The sequence below is a fragment of the Lactuca sativa genome, chromosome 4 (genome assembly GCF_002870075.4).
Source record: "Lactuca sativa cultivar Salinas chromosome 4, Lsat_Salinas_v11, whole genome shotgun sequence".
In the NCBI taxonomy this organism is placed as follows: domain Eukaryota; kingdom Viridiplantae; phylum Streptophyta; class Magnoliopsida; order Asterales; family Asteraceae; genus Lactuca; species Lactuca sativa.
The window spans coordinates 121,384,114-121,401,279 of NC_056626.2; the positions used below are offsets into that span (position 1 = coordinate 121,384,114).

The window sequence follows — 17,166 nt, forward strand, 5'->3', positions numbered from 1 at the left end:
ACTCTTCAATTCCAAAACTCGTGTTTAGACAACTTCGTGAAAGTTTCTTTGAGGGTAATGTTTCCATGGATTCCTTCTTACTACGAGGGTAGATAAGTAAGTCATTACAAGGAGAATGACGAACTGATCCAAGTAAGAATGGCGTACCCTACTCATTAAGCTCATGAATATTATGGGTGTATTGGTCCTATCCGAGGGGTATCACTATGGACTCGAAGTGTCCGCATCGAGTTCGGAGGGTAGTCTTCAGGACATCCTTCCCTAACACTCGAAACTGCTGATATTCGGAACTCGGTCCATTTCTGAAAGGTAACTCGTTCCTTGAGTTTGCTCAACCGATTCATCTATGTAAGGCAGAGGTAACGATTTCTAATGGAAATCTTGACGGAGTCCTCGATAGCCGACTTCTGGAAAAATAAGACCGGAGCTCTCTAGGGTGAGAAGCTTGGTCTTCCAATTCTATTGCTGAGTAGTTCGCTAAGTTGCCCGGACTGTTTTTGTATCTCCGTAGGTGTTTAGACTGTAGGGCAATCTGGTTACAGGAGTCGTACTGGGTTCTAAGTTTGTTCACATGACAATGCGATTACTCGTAGTCTTGGGCAGTCTCCGTCCTGAAGTTCATATTAGAATTCCTACATTGTTCAACAATCACAATCTCATGTATACGAGTCGTATATAATTAAGATTGAAAAGATAGTCGAATAACTGATGCTTCTTTAAGCTCACATCCCATCGAGGAAAAAGAAGTTAAAGTGGAATCATCAATTCTAAACCCGTAGAACCTTGATTATATATCACCCCTATGTATACATTCTTCAGCGACAGATCAACCGTATGGATCTTTGGATTGAACTTGTCGTACTGTACGAGTGGTACTTCAGGATTTCTTCGGAAGGAAAAGAACTATGAGGTACTCCATGCATGAGTACTTCGGTGTTCTGATATGACGGCTTCGCAGCAAAGGTGATTTCGAAGAAAAGATGAACGTATGAAGCTGGTATTATGTGGATCAAATTGAATCTAGTCGTATGGAAATGTCAGAATCATAAGGAAACTTAAACACATTAGATTTGAACATAAGGCGTTACAGACAAAACACAACCGTGCAACCATCAACAGAGTTTCAGTACTTTAGACTTACTACAAGACTATTGTTGCGAATAAGGTATACTACAAAAGACAAGTATACGCAGCACGAGCATCCCTTTACTGACGGGATCTCGCAAAAGATAAGACTCTAGTTGCACTAGTTTTGGATGGTTTATAAGTCTGTTACAACGAAACACCGTAATTACATTAACGTGGGTCCGGAGTAGGTTCTCCTGCAGCTATGATCCTGAGAATCTTCCCATCAGCGCCCGAGTTCTTTGCTATTGGGCAATCCTTCTTGAGGTGCCCAATTTCACCGCATTGGTGACATATCTGGACAGCATCAACATTGGTGGTGGAAGGGAAGCGTCGAGTAGGAGTTATGGGGACACGGTTGCTTTCGTTGATTTTCTCTTTTGGACAATTTTTGTAATAGTGCCCTACCTCACCACAACTATAGCAAACTAGGCTAGCTCCAGTGGTGGAGGTAGTTCTACAGAAACGAGCAATGTGCCCCATCTTGTTGCAATTGTTGCATTGCCTTGCTCAGCAATTTCCTGTATGGTGATAGTTGCACCGGTCACACTTCGGGAGTGTTCCCTCGTATCGTCTGCTCGGTACGGGTATGGCAGGGGTTTCCACTTGTTGTTGTTGCATGGCCAGCTTTTGGGATTTCTTGCGTTCTTTCTGGGCTTGGCGCTTTCGTTTCTTGTTCTCTGCTTTTCGACTTTGCGAGCCTGCGATTGTTACCGTTTGATGACTTCCTGGATTGATACTACGATCGAAATCTTCAACCCCATCATCAGCATTGATTGCGATGATAGCGCTACGGTGCTCAAGGACAGCGGTTACGACAGCCATCACGGCAGCTGTAACTGCGGTTTGGAAGGTAGCGGCGTCCATAGGAAAGGAAGGGGTTTCGTTGTTCAGCTGGTTGTTTCCGGGTGACGACATGATTCTGTTAACATGAAAGATAAGGATTTTGTGAGTGATTTTGGTTGACCCTAGAGGTACTTCGATTGCTCAAGTAAAGAGTAAGAGTATGTTCTCGAAAGTTTGACCTACATCCCTATGATGCAGTCCTAGTACGGATTGGAAGTATGTTCGCGAAGGTTTGACCTACATCCCTATGATGCAGTCCTAGTACTGAGTGGAAGTGTGTTCATGAAGGGTTAACCTACATCCCTATGATGTAGTCCTAGTAATGAGTGGAAGTAAGTTCGTAGAATGGTCTCAAGACGCTTGTTGTTCAATCCGAGGTATCGTTGGTTGGTGAATAACATGATCTAACCACTAAAAGAGACTTGGAAATGTCTCCGGAGCTAAATTTCTATAGTCCAATGTCTTGACTAAAGCATGTTTCAGATATACTTCAATGAAAGTATGATGAGAGTATTTTAATAAAGAATAACACAGAAGTTAGCCGACTGTCAATATCTTTGATATTCATGACGCAAAAGTTCGGGAAAATGACCTTGTAAAAGGTCTTACATCATATCCAGAGAAGATAGTCCTTGACAGCATAAAGACCTAACCAAAGGTACTTACAGTACAAGGTAGTTTCATAGAAAATGCCACATCGGGCATAGACGAAAAAACGATTCCTTTAAACAAGGAAAAATAAAGTAAGGCATCTACTACTGGCAACGGTCATCCCTCTGGTGAACTCTCAGTTCAGCTAGTTGGCGTTCCACATCAAGTAGGTGTCTTTCGTACACCCTCAGGCGTACTCGGAGTTCTATGACTTCGGCTCGTGATTTAGCCAGTGCTTGCAGCAGGGTTTCATGATCTGTATCAGATCTCTCACGAGCATCTTCCAGCCGAATGGTGCGAAGGGTATGCATTCTCGTGTCAGCGATAACTTCTGTGATCTGATGTAGGGCTGTCCTGCCTTGAATCTCATTTCGAATTACTCTGCGGACCAAGATTGGCAAGATTCTGTCTGCTAAGCCCCCATTGCTCAGGTCATAAAAGCTTCGGTCACCATTAAATGGCATGGGCTGATCTTGTCCTTGGCTCCATGTTTCCAAGCATTCCACCCACAGAGGCGTCAGGCCATGAAAAGCCGGACAAGGGTTATGATTTGGAAAGGGAGCTGCCTGGGGTAGGTTCTCAACCTCGGGTTCGTAGTTAGCACCGTTCGAAAGGTCTTCATCATGGTGATCACTCAAAGGGATAGGATGATCATTCTCTGGTTCTTCTCCAAACCATCCAGCAATGACTTCGTTCGGAAGGTACTGGTTGCCGTGGGGATGGAGTCCAGCCATGTTATCTACGCGAGAATTGGGGTAAGAAAATAATTATTAGACGAACTATCTAGATAATTATTTAGAAAATCTTCATTAGTTACATCACTATTTGTGAAGTGCATACCAGTTATATGTAATCGAAACAGGATAGGCCTTCGAATAAGTGACCTTAACTCCAAATTCACAAAGAATAAGGGTAAAACAAAATTTTCACAGATTCTAAGTCTATAACATCCTAGTTACATATAACTTTAGTGTATCCACTTAGCAACTATCAACTTAGTAATGAAGATCCTTTTTAGTTCTCAAGTATAAAGTACCTATAGTAACACCAGATACCCCTATAGTATTTTAGGTTTATGTTCTGTTGTTCTCATTGTTGTATTGTTGGTAAGATTTTAGACTTGTTGCAACCTCACAACTACACTTAGGCACATGCTAGTCAACCCTCGGATAATATAGTTGATCAGGCTATATCTTCCCAGTTTTGACTATATGTCTCTAAGTCCACCTATGTTGCCCAACAATCGTAATTCTTTTGTACTGTCCTAGTAACACTGATTTTAGTATGAATGCAGGCACGTATACTTAATTAAATATTTTATTATTTAAAGTATAAACTCTTGGTCAGAGTATTTTAATCTCATTGTATTTATAGTCTATATATCATTTATGGGTTGATATACTTACTTCACTATAAACAATGCTCTGATACCAATCTGTCACACCCTAAAACCATGAACGGCGGAAACGTTCTGGGGCGAACGACGTCATGTACAGCATCACAACAATGAAAAGTAGTAAACAAGCAACAACATCATCCATTGCATTAATAATATAATTTTAATACAAGTGTGTTCTATCAAATTATGGTAAACACTAAAGTATAAATCAAAAATGAAAGATGAGTCTTGAACGAGCACCATCTTCTCTAAACCTTGCATCGGTACCTATCTACTGTTGACCTAAGGATACAAGTTATTTTTAAAGAGAGTATCAGCTTTAAAGCTGGTGAGATCATAAGTATTTTAGTGTCTTAATTTGTATGTAAGTATTTGTACGTATATGAAATGTAAGTATTTGTATGTATATGAACTGTAAGTATTTGTACGTATTAGTACTTTTGTACTAATATTGCCTTATTTGAGGGATAAGGCATAATGTGATGGCTAGATCCCAGGCTAGACGCTCCCCTGTCAAAGAGATTTTGGGACCCATACACGACCCCTGCATGTTTGCAAGCCGTGAACATCCACATTACTATGATCATGTATACCCAATATAACTATCACAATGCGTTGTGATTCATTGGTATAGTTAGATCCTGAAATCGTTCCATGCTATAGCACCTAGTGATGTCTGTCCTATTATCGTATATGTAAACGCACTCATGTAAACGTATCTATGTAAACGTACTCATGTAAGCGTAATCATCTAAACGTAATCATGTAAACGTAATCATCTAAACTTAATCATGTAATAGTATAGTAGTGTACTGTAATGTTCTGCGTGTGCTAGCTGTAACGTGTGTTCTCTCTCTATCTAGCATGTATAGTAATGTATTGTGTGTACTAGCTGTAATGTGTGTTCTCTCTCTATCTAGCATGTATATACTCATGAATGAACTGACTCGTGGTATGATTCCGCATTCTAGTAAACGTATTAGTATCTTCCTAAACTACCCATATGGTAGCTTACTAGTAATATAACTGGTACGTATGAACATGGAAGTATACCCTTGCTACCCAAGGGTATTGAACTGACTGGAAGAACCTTTATGACTATATATGTACACATGATACATAACTAATATTTAAACGACCTTCGGACGGATACCCGGTACCTTACCAGACCACATCCCAACGGGAAAAAGGAAATAAAGCAGCTAGCCTTCATAAGTCCTTTAAACATTTCTTATATAACTATACATACATAGGCATGCAATTGACAATATAAAAACATAAAATAAGTTTTGTAACACCTTTGAACATGATTACTATCAAAGAAAAGGTCGACTTGATGTCAGCCTATAAAACGGGTTGAAAGTGTTTGTTTGATAAAACAGCTTAAGTATAAAGAAACATTTGTTTGAAACACAATTGTAAATGAGTTTGAAATGAAACATACAGTGTATAATGAACAGTTTAATAAGGAGTTTTAAACATATAAAACGTTTATGAAAATCGTTTGAAGAAAACTGTTTGGTAAAACAGGTAATGAGTAGTAAATCATTTGAATGCTGCTTATTAATCACATGTGATTGATATAATAACTAGCATGAATCTTTAAATAATAACTAGCATGATTCATTTTAAAAAAATGGTAGGTTTTATTTCAATATTTTTTATAAATAATTATAAGAAAATTTGAATTATTTATGCAATAAATATAACATATTAAGAAATAAAATCATTTTCTTTAAATAATCTAAATAAAATTATTGACAAAAATCAAACTAGTGTGAGGTAACTAATAACCATAAAACTTCTTTTGTGTTATTAGATAAGGGTTTTACTTTTAAGATCTTTCGGCTAACAAATAACCATAAAACATCTTAAAATTGCATAAACAAGTGAACAGGAACGTAAATCAAATGATAAGAACAAACATAATATAAAAATAATAATATTAAATAATTATATAGGATTAGTGATAGTTATCTATGTTTTTAGTTTAATTTATTTATTTGAACAACACGTCAAAAAACCGTTATATAATGTAAACGAAGAAAATGGTCGAAAAAAACATTAAATAATATATTTATATAAAATGTCAAAAAAAAAATTAAAGATTTTTAAATCATAAAAACAAAGATAAATTATAACAATAACAATAATAAAAAAATAGTAATAATATGATTTGATATAATTTGGATAATTGATTTTAAAAGGTAAAATAAATTTTCATATAATCTAAATAAGTAATATTAAAGTGTTTGATTGGACTGATTTGATACATGGTTTATTAAAAATAATTTTACAAATAATCTTAAATCTACTTGTTTTTTATGTTTAACATATCTTTTGTAAAAATAATAATAATAATAATAATAATAATAATAATAATAAATAAAGTTTACAAAATTTTTTACCAAAAAAAACATTCCTAAGTTGTAAGAAAAAGTTATTGATTCAGATAATCCATTTTTAAAACAATATGTTTCGAATAAACAAGAAAACTTCCCTAGTTAGACCGTGATGTCTTTCAAGTCAACATTTGGGGAATGATATTTTTTAATGCATTCTTACTGTTTGGTTACGCAAAAACCACCCCAATGAAAAAAGTTGTAAGAAACCATTTTCATCTTGTCCAATGTGTTCAACTTTTAGAGCTTTCATAGACAATTATTTGGATGAGAGGGATCATTTAATAATATCTTTTATTAACAAAGATGTAACATTCCGAAATTCAGGTTCAACCATTTAACCCTTCATCTTTTCCAGGTTGTCATATTAGGTCCCTTTATGTTAAGAGCCAAGTTTGTGAGTACGCTGGGCGTACAAGGAGTACGCTACGCGTACTCGCGTGCTTATTTTTTACGCGGTTCCATCCGGGTACACTGGGCGTACCTAAGGTTACGCCGGGCGTAAGCGGCCCACACTCAAAACCCTAATATTACTTGAGGGCTATAAAAGGAATGAGATGGTCTTGTCCCTCAGCCACCATCTTTCAGAAAGAAACCCTAAGAGAGTATTTCCTTCATTTTAGCTTGGGAGTGAGTGTTCTAAGCTTCAAGTGTCATTCCAAGGTGGTGAAAGAGAAGAGGAGACCATTGTAGAAGCTAGAAGTGGGTGGACAAGTGTAGATCTGAGGACTACAAAGGTTGGAGCTTCTTCCTGAGGTAAAAAGTTCAGATCTTGCCTTTGTAGTTTGTGTGGTGTGCTTCTTGGACCAATTTCTAGGGTTTTTGGTCCCAAGGTGGAGACTTTATGAGTAAATAGTCTCCATTGGCCTAGATCTATCATATTCCAGGACTATATGAGTTGTATGTTCATAAAAATGCAATCTTGGATGTGAATGTTGAGCCATGCATAAGATCTAGACTTTTGGAGGAGAAAGGAAAGGTGTTAGAAGGTGTTGGGAACCTTTATAGCCATGCAAAGGCTTAAAGGTTTCGACTTTATGGATTAAGAGGTATTAAAATGGCCAGATCTGGAATATGGGGTTATGTCTTAATCGTTTAAGACATTAGAATGAGGAAGTAAGAAACTGGGATGTACGATGGGCGTAATCCCAGTACACGCCGCGTAGTGGGTCGCGTCCCCCGTTTCTGGAATGCAAGGGTACTCCCCACATACAAGAGCTGGTACGCCCCGCGTACTGCTTGCTGTTGACTTTTGTTGACTTTTAGGGTTTTGGTCAACATATGGACTTTCGAGTCAGTGAGGGGTGAAATGGTCTTTTACCCTTCTGTGGGATAGTGGAAAAGGGTGTAGCATAGCCGTGGAAGCCGTTAATAATTAGAATGATTATTTGTTGTGATTAGGCGGGGCTAGGTCGTCGTTTCGAGATTCAGAGATATCGAGCACGTAAGATTCTAGACATCATACGAGGTGAGTCTTCTCACTATACTGTACCTGGAAAGGTACCTATGTGTGACCGGAAGGTCTGGTGTGCTATGAGATATATGTGTTACATGCTATGAGTTGTCTGTTTCGTATGCGCTATGTATGTGATATATATGCTATGTTTGATATGGGCCGGAAGGCATTGTGATATGGACCGGAAGGTCAACACGGGTAGGACCGGAAGGTTTACCGAGTTGGGACGGAAGTCCCCTAAGACACATGGACCGGAAGGTCGTGTGAAGTAGGGGTGGAATTGGTACGGTACCAATTCATTTTTCTCTAAACCGTGTACCATACCAACTACAATTTATATAAAAAATTGCTACCGGTACCGTACCAAGTATACTTGGTACCAATTTATTTGGCTACCAACAAGTTTGGTTGGTACAAATTGGTAATGGTATATACCAACTTCTTTTAATATTCTATTATAAGATTTAAAAACAAGCAAATACATCGGGATTTTGATGTGTAATATAAAAATTATTTATGTAGTTCTTTTAGTTTACAAAAGAATTCTACTGAAGTAACGTTTTAATATTGTGCTTTAACGTAGTAATAACTATTGACTAATACGACCAAATTACTAATATAATGTTATTGAAACTGTAAACACTAAATACAATTAACAGTTGATATATATATATATATATATATATATATATATATATATATATCAAATGAATTGGTTGTTATGGTATTACCATGGTGTTCCAACTTTTGCACCACTACCGTACCAACATTGATCAATTGGTACGGTACTACCAACCAAACATGTTGGCTACCAAATATATTAGCTACCAAGTTTCTTGGTTCGGTTGGTAACATGTTGGTTGGTTTTCCATGGTACAATTTTGCCAGCCCTAGTGTGAAGTATGGCCTGAAAAGGCGTATGTTTGTAAGTGGTATTTTGGGGAACTCATTAAGCATTTATGCTTACAGTTGTTGTGTTATGTGTTTCAGGTACTAGCGAGGACCGTGGGAAGGCGCCGGCGTGACTCGTACACACTAGAGAGAGGATTTGATTTTTGTGATCTTGGGATACGATATGTTTTGATAACTATTGTTGGATATTTTTGAAAATATTTTATGTGAAAATGGTTGTGACAAAATGAAATTTTTGTTTTGAAAATTACGTTGTTACAAAAAAATTTACTAACAACCTCCTAGATCTTCTCTAGGGAAGCACTCCCCCATGTTTGGCCACTATTGCATATATCTTATCAGGTATCTTAGCTCGAACTTTTTCATCATCCTTCTACGTCTGCGATAAAAATTGTTTTTCAAGTTAAAGAGTATAAAAAAAACTTACAAGCAAGTTTGTCAAGTAATAAAAATTGGTTTTGCACCTTCTAACTTCTTCTCAATCTTGAGTTCTTCTAGCATTGTTATAACATCATGTTTCATACCAATAATATCCCCCACTTCCATTTTGAAATTCATGAGTTCTTCTACAAAAAACAAGTTATTGATAAACTTAAATGTAAAAAAAAAAATGATAGCTAGTTTTCACCTTATTCACTAGGTAAGTTGTACTCTCTTAAATGACCATGAATGTAGAAACCTCCGTTATCTCAATTATTTTCATCATATAAGCAATATCTGTTGAATTGAATTTGCTTCCACCTGCAAAGATTTTAGATAAGATAAATCAATAATATTTTGTTTTTCTAGCCAAAGTTAATCACAATCAAACACATCTAAACAATAACAAGAGCTTTCCATGTTCAATGACATCATCTTCCACACGTAAGAATCTTAACATTTGGATATGTAATTGAGCAGTGAAAGCTTTTGTTATTGTTTGGAGATATTTGATTGTGGTTAACTTTGGCTAGGAAAACAACATATCATTATGTTATCTTTATGTAAAATCTTTGTAGTTGGAAGCAGATTCAGGAGAAGATGCTTACATGGTGAAAATAATTGAGGTAAGGAAGCAGATTATGTGAATGTGTTTTTAGGTATTACCTGAGAAACCCGATCATAAGTTTTTTTAAAAGGGCAAACACACACCACATAAACCACAACACAATGAACATATATATTCTTTTTATTTTATAGTCTTTAGCTTGGAAAAATATTTTAATTGTAGACTTGAGAGGATGATGAAAAAGTTCTAGCTATGATGTTGGATAAGATGTAAATTTTGTTAATTCTCTAAACCTATAACAGATTTAAATGCTAACTTAGTGTTGTTTAATTTTGATGATTAAAAATTAAACACCTAAGCAAATATTAACTTTATTGGATATGTTTTGTCTTATATAAATGAAAGAACACAAAAGCCCTTGAAATTAGAAATTAAAAGTGGATAGCTTCAACAGCTTTTGGAATCAAAAATCAAAAGCAAGAAAGTCGCAATAAATCAGAAATTAAAAATGAGAAGTAGCGACCAGAAATCAAATTATTAAGTAGCAACTAGAAATAACAAGTGAGAAGTATTATAGATTATCGGGTGTTTGGCTAAGGTTATTTATAAATGTTTTTAACTTTTTAATGTATAGCTTATTAGCTTACTTTCTTTTCCTTTATTTTTTCTTTTCTTTGTTAAAACTCTGAAACTAGGCGTTAGTGTTTAGCAAAAAAAATTGCTTAAATTTGTAAAATTACCAAAAAGGGCAAGATTTTCTTATTGATGTATGTGTCCATAACCTAAATTACATTCAAGATATCATGTAAGCATCTTAAAAACATCATTCAAAACAATGTGTATGTTCCTTTTTGATAAAAGTAGACAAAACGAAGGGCAAAAATGGAAAGGGAGTTGTGACTGAGTTGCAAACTTCACAAAATGTAACATCAACAAAAGATACTCACACTGAAAGCAAACATAAAGGGATCATATTGTCATTTGGAAAGACAGAACATAGCTTCATGCCAGATTTCAATTTCAACAAACACATATAATCTCGATTTCAATGGAAAGCAGGAAAAAATGAAAATCAATTTCAACTAAGCATTTAATAGAATATTAAATACAAAGTAAGGACAAAACTGATATTTTATTATATAAATTTAATTTCAACTAAGCATTTAATAGAATATTAAATACAAAGTAAGGACAAAACTGATATTTTATTATATAAATTTAATGGTAATGAATGTTTTTTTAATCTATATGTTTATTTTTTTTTATCTGTGGACAATAATTTTGGGACGAAAAAATATTAGGTTAAGGGGTACAAATGTACAATCATAAATTCCTAAATATAGTGAAAGAAAGGAAGAAGTTTTCAAAAAAAATTTTAAATTTTCACTGCACGAAAATTATTTTTGGTTATATCTACGTAGATCAGTAATAAGTCAAAAAAAAAATAAATAAATAAACTTAATAAAACACCCTCGAGACTGAAGAATGGAGAAGTTAAAAGCCGTAAAAACCGGTGTTTTTGACATACCTTATAATAATAATAATCCAAAATAATTACCATATATTCCAATTATAAACTATATTTGCTTACTATTACTGTATTACACTTTCATTCCGGGTCTACAGTTTAGATAAATATTCAATCCTTATAATTTTCAAAAATAAAGGATTAATAACTTCAATATACTTAAAGTATATGAAAATTGCTCTTAAAAAATCCAAAATCTAAAAAGTGAAAAGAAATAGAAGAAGAACGTTTTTTTTTTTTTTAATGGTACCAAATAATTAGGGTTACAAGAACCATACGATGATTAATTTCATCCAAAATAAAGCAAACTACAAATACCCAAAATAGCCTCACTCAACTATTTGGTGTTAAACAATATACATATGATATCGAAAGTCCAATCTACTTGATATTTGGCACAACACAACATATTTTTGTTTTTCTTAAGACAGAAAGCAAAAGTGAGCAATTTATCAGCAAGGTACTTTAAGAAAAAGGGTAGAAAGGTAATTAGCACCACATGGTTGACTTGACTTCTCTCTTTCATTTGCAATTGCAAACTCATTCATAATATGGAGCACCCCTTTTGACCCTTTGCCTTCTTTTTCTTCTTTGGTTTTGGTGGCTGCAGAACCACTTTAATAGCCGCATCGAAAACAGCCTTCACATTCTGTAATTAAAAAAAAAAAATTAAAAATTAAAAACCATATTCAATTTGTAGCAACAAAAAAATAACTTTTAATCTGTTATTATATATATATATATATATATATATATATATATATATATATATATATATATATATATATATATATATATATATATATATATATATTCTCCATTAAGTCGATTATTAATGTTTTTTTTTAATGAAATGTCACCTGCTGTGTTTTTGAGCTACACTCTATGTAAGAAGGAGCACCAATTAGCTTCTTCAACTCTTCTCCCTGTTAATATAAGGATAATGACTTAATCACTATAGAAAGTAGTTAAGTCGAAAAATTATATATATATATATATATATATATATATATATATATATATATATATATATATATATATATATATACCTGAGCTGTTGTAATTGGAACTGCACCAGGATGATCAGTAAAAAACTGTTTATCATCACGAAGATCTACAAGAAACAAATTAAAAATAATATTTGTATTTATTTTGTATAGATGAATAAAATCAAAAAAAGAAAAAGATTCGAAAACTTTGGTAGAACTTTAAAATATAAATGAAAAATGTCACATGTGGTAGTTCATTGTTGTTTCAAACAGGAATAGCATCCTACTTCTGTTTCTTTCGATTATTTCATTTACTTTTAAAAAAAAAAAAATCTTACTAAAAAAATGTGGTTTCAATTTTCTTTTATACTTTGAAAAATCTACCCCTTTATAGCAATGAAGATGATATTGCTATAACTTGGTAGGTTTTTTTAAAAAACAATACTATAAAAATGAAGAAATGAAAGTAGGATGCTATAATTAACAAATCAACAAAAGTATATTGCTGTTTTTTTTTGCGTGTAACACAAGATTTCATATATAAACATGGATTAAAAAAAATAAATTGTAGATAAATAAATATCATAAATGCAATTAATTTAGTGTAAAAATAGAATAGAAGAATCTAACCTAGCTTTGTTCCAACAAGGATTATTGGAACTCCAGGTGCATAATGCCTCAATTCAGGAATCCACTGAACAATGAAAACAAATGAAAATTAGTTTAAATAAAAAATGAACTTCATGTTATTTTTAATTTGTATTAAGGGTCTTTTTGGTAATTTTCCCCATTGCCACACACATATGACAAAAGCCACCCTTAAATATGTGAAATAAGAACTTATATCATCAAATGCATTATGCATCTCTCTCTTTTTGGAATTTAAGGAGAAACTAATAAACATAAATAATCTCTTTAGCTCATTGATATATGTAATATAAGTCCTAACTTTTTACAAATTTGCCCTCGTTGTCGTTTTCTCAAATATCTTTTAGACATCATTTATCCAAATAGCACTTTATCCAAACAAACAACACTTGATTGAAAAAAAAGATAAACAATTATAGAAGATGGATGTGTTAGTGAAAAAGACCAAAATAACCTTTTTAGAAACGTTTTCATAGCTAGCCTTGCTAATGAGAGAAAACGCAAGTATAAAGACATCAGCTCCACGATAACTCAAAGGTCTCAATCTATTGTAATCTTCTTGACCTATTCCAACCAATAACATTTTCTTAAACAAATAATTAAAAACAAAATTAATAATTCCAATTTTTATGAAAAAAAAAAAAAAAAACTAACCTGCAGTATCCCACAATCCGAGATTAACAGTGCTCCCATCAACCACAACATTTGCACTAAAATTGTCAAAAACCGTTGGCACATAATCCTGTATACATTAAAAAAATAATAATAATAAGAATCGAATAAGTTTCAGGTGAGAAATTATTATTCACGTTATTAATGGGATTATGAGAATGAGGGGATTGTGTTTTGTGTGTTGTTTCTTTATGAAGAAAAATATGCTCATGAGAAACACATTTTTACTCAAATCCCACATTTTTTTCTTTTCTATGCTTCACCAAAAAGAAAACAAGGCAGTATTTTTTTTATTTCATAAATGGGAGATGAGAATACAAACTTTAGAATTCAAGAAAATCAGATGAATACGTTAAAAACTCATGTTTTATGGTTATAATAATCGGAGAAACAGGTAGAAAGAAAAATTAAAGCTGAAATTACGGAGATGGAAAAAGATAATATCCACATTCTTTTTAATTTTTAAAGGAAGAGAAATATACGATTTGAATTTGGGGGAGAAAAGAAAAACTACAAAGAACAGGCAAAGAACCCTACGAATTAGAACAAGAACGAGATATAGATTTGAGAAAATCAAACTGGGGACTGTTTTTTACAGAAAAACTCAATTTGGTTTCGGATTAAATCAATTAGATGGATGAATGTAAGAGGAAAAATTAAACCGGAATGAGATGAAAGAATAAATATAGTAGTAGATTGAAAGAAATTTAATGAATAAATTTGAAAGAGAGTTGAGTTGAATTGACTTTACAGTGGGGAACGTGTTGCTGGTGTAAGAAATGAGCATACAAGTCTTTCCAACAGCTCCGTCGCCGACTGTCACACACTTTATGAACCGAGAGGCGCTCATTCTTGTTTCTTCCGGCGACCGGAGCTCGGATTTGACCTCCGACGACCGAATCCAACGATTTCCCTTTTGCTTTGATTAGCTTCTTTCTCCTCAAGATTTCAAATCAAAGGGCTTCAAATCTTCCCTCGAAAATGAAAACCCTAGAATGATTTTACACATAAACTGCACAAAAGAATCCAAATTAGCACGCATTTAACAGAGTCTCCAGATGTGCGTGTGTGTGTCAGTGTGTGTGTGTTCTTGTGAGGATGATAAATGGGAAGCACCTCTGTCTCTGTGAAGAGAGAATGAGAAGGGCAAGGAAAAGGAAAAAAGAATTGCGGGAGGAACTTTGTTGGGTTGGGACAGCTATAAAACTACAAACGCTTGATTTCAATCCTTTTCAAATCCCTTTAATTCCAAGTTATCGAGGGCCACCTTTTTAACAGCTGAAATTAATGATTAACATAATTCGGTGTTTTTAACGGCAAATCTTTTAAGACTAAACTGCACAAATGGTCTTTGTGGGTTTGCTTAAAATTGAGTCTAAAAAAGTTTGAACTTTCACCGTATGTCCAAAGTTTTCATTTTGTTGCTTGTTTAGTCTAATTTGTTCTGAATTTTTTCAAAATGACGGATTTGCCCCTGTTAATTTTATTTTCTCTTTTTTATTAATTGTATTTCTGATTTTCAAATTTAAAAAAAAAATAAAAAAAATAAAAATGAGATCTCTCTCTCTCTTTATAATCCATTCCAAATCGAAAAGGTATTTCTCAGATATGAAAGTCGATGTGCCCTAGAACGATATTACGGTCAATCCATCCAACCCATAGATTCCTGATCTTCGTTCTTCTTCCTTCAAATGTAATCGATTTTAGGGTTAAGTTTGTTTGAATTTGAAGAGTCGAAAACGTAGTCAATGGACACAGTAAGTGTTCGACACCGATCCAGCCAAATCGGTTATCCCTGTCATATCTCCATCTGATCTACCATCTGCCCACCGATCGGCTTCTCCCCTTTTCCTCTTACCGGCAGATCAACTCAGATCGACGTCCACCTCTACACACAAACCTTGGATTGCAGAGTAGAAAGCTTCTTTCTCTGTTCGAAGTGAGTCACGAAGATCAATTTGAAGTTCAAATTGGAGATATCGATACTCAAATCTTTAAGAAGCTTCATCAGGTTACCATTATGCCCCTCACCGTGAATATGTTGAACTATTGTTTTATTTATTTGAACCATAACTTTGCACCATTGTTTGATTTATGAACCCTTTATTTGTATGTATATCTGGATTTGTGTGTACTATTGTGGCTCGATGGTAATTAAGAGCTTATTTGGGTGATCTTTACTCTTTATGGAAGCAAATGATTGAAAAGAGAAAATTGTTTCAGTATATTACAGGATGTGACCATCGGAGGATTTGGTTCTAAGTGTCGAAGAAGGTATTCTGATTCCAAGGCCTGAAACCGAGTTGATAATCGATCCGGTGGAAGACGTGATCAAGCAGAGTCAAGAATTGAACGAAGGTTTGTGGGAGGATTTAGGTACTGGTTATTGGAATCAGGAGGATTTCATGGATTAGGATTGAGAGAGAATGTGGGTTTGTCTGTTTAACAGAGAGAGAGAGAGAGAGCGAGATTTTTATTTTGTTATAAAAAATTATAAAAATAAAATAGAAAATTTAAATTTTCTTTTAATAAAAAAAAGTATTTAAATAATAATAAAACTGAAAAAGGAAAAAAAAAATAAGGGTAAAATAGTCATTATGAAAAAGTTAATAGAAAACTGGACCAAATTCACAAAAAAATGAAAAGTTTGGACCTCTGGTGCTAGTCCAAATCTTTTTGGACCAAAGTAGCAATTTTCAGCTAACCACAGGGACCATTTGTGCAGTTTTGTCATCTTTTAATTATATGCTAGTTGTGGGTCCCAACACTCATGTTGGTCATGGGCTTGGATATGACACTAAGACTAAAGGGAGTGGTTCGGTTAAGATGATTCGATATGACGAAGTTTTTCTTTTTCCTCAGCATTTTTTGTCATTTCTCTCTCATCAGCAATGGCTTAGCAAAGGTGAAGGTTGGGATGGCTCTCGGCACCACTTTCTTCAGCCTAACAAATAAAAGTTGACGTCTAAATACGAATAGCAGTTTTCCAAACATCTATGTTCGCGGCATTAGATTATGTATAACCACTCATTGACAAGTACGGTTGACATGCCTCTACCTTGTACTTGATACCTACATGTCAACCTCATTATACTCCCGATAAATATTAGAGACCCAAATTTGGTAAGTTCATTCTAAATACAACATCTTGTCTGTATTACTTCACTTATCTTGACTCAAACTAACTAACTTAAGCATCCGAACATATATTTGGACTCAATTCCTAAGATATGGCTGACCTTTTTTGTTTTCAATGATACTAGGTGTGAAGGATGTACCAAAATCAACCCCCCCCATAAAAAAATTCACAATTTTGACATATGTATCATCACTTGACATCATGTATGAACTTATAACGAAAACCATGCCCGCATACCATAAGCAATGACTTGAAAAATGGTAGGTACTGATTTGAGAACAATGAGTTCAATCTCATTCAGTCGATTTCCTCCTTTGAGACAACATTGCCTACACTGATGTTAGAAGCATCCACTTTAACATTGATGTCGTTAATGCATACATCAAGAATACTATTGGTTGTCACTCTAAT

The 17,166-nt window shown here is 34.1% G+C and overlaps 1 protein-coding gene across 1 annotated transcript; it reads right to left on the minus strand.

Annotated features, from left to right (window-relative positions):
- Nucleotides 1-11,622: 11,622 nt before the first annotated feature.
- On the minus strand, nt 11,623-14,887 carry LOC111899628 (rac-like GTP-binding protein 5). Its single transcript, XM_052770426.1, has 8 exons — nt 14,733-14,887; nt 14,368-14,628; nt 13,599-13,686; nt 13,399-13,508; nt 12,927-12,990; nt 12,357-12,421; nt 12,168-12,233; nt 11,623-11,956 (listed from the first exon to the last, which is right to left on the minus strand). Exons 2-8 carry the CDS (start codon nt 14,464-14,466, stop codon nt 11,852-11,854), a joined length of 597 nt encoding a protein of 198 aa, XP_052626386.1. The 5' UTR covers nt 14,467-14,628; nt 14,733-14,887; the 3' UTR covers nt 11,623-11,851.
- Between the last annotated feature and the right edge of the window lie 2,279 nt (nt 14,888-17,166).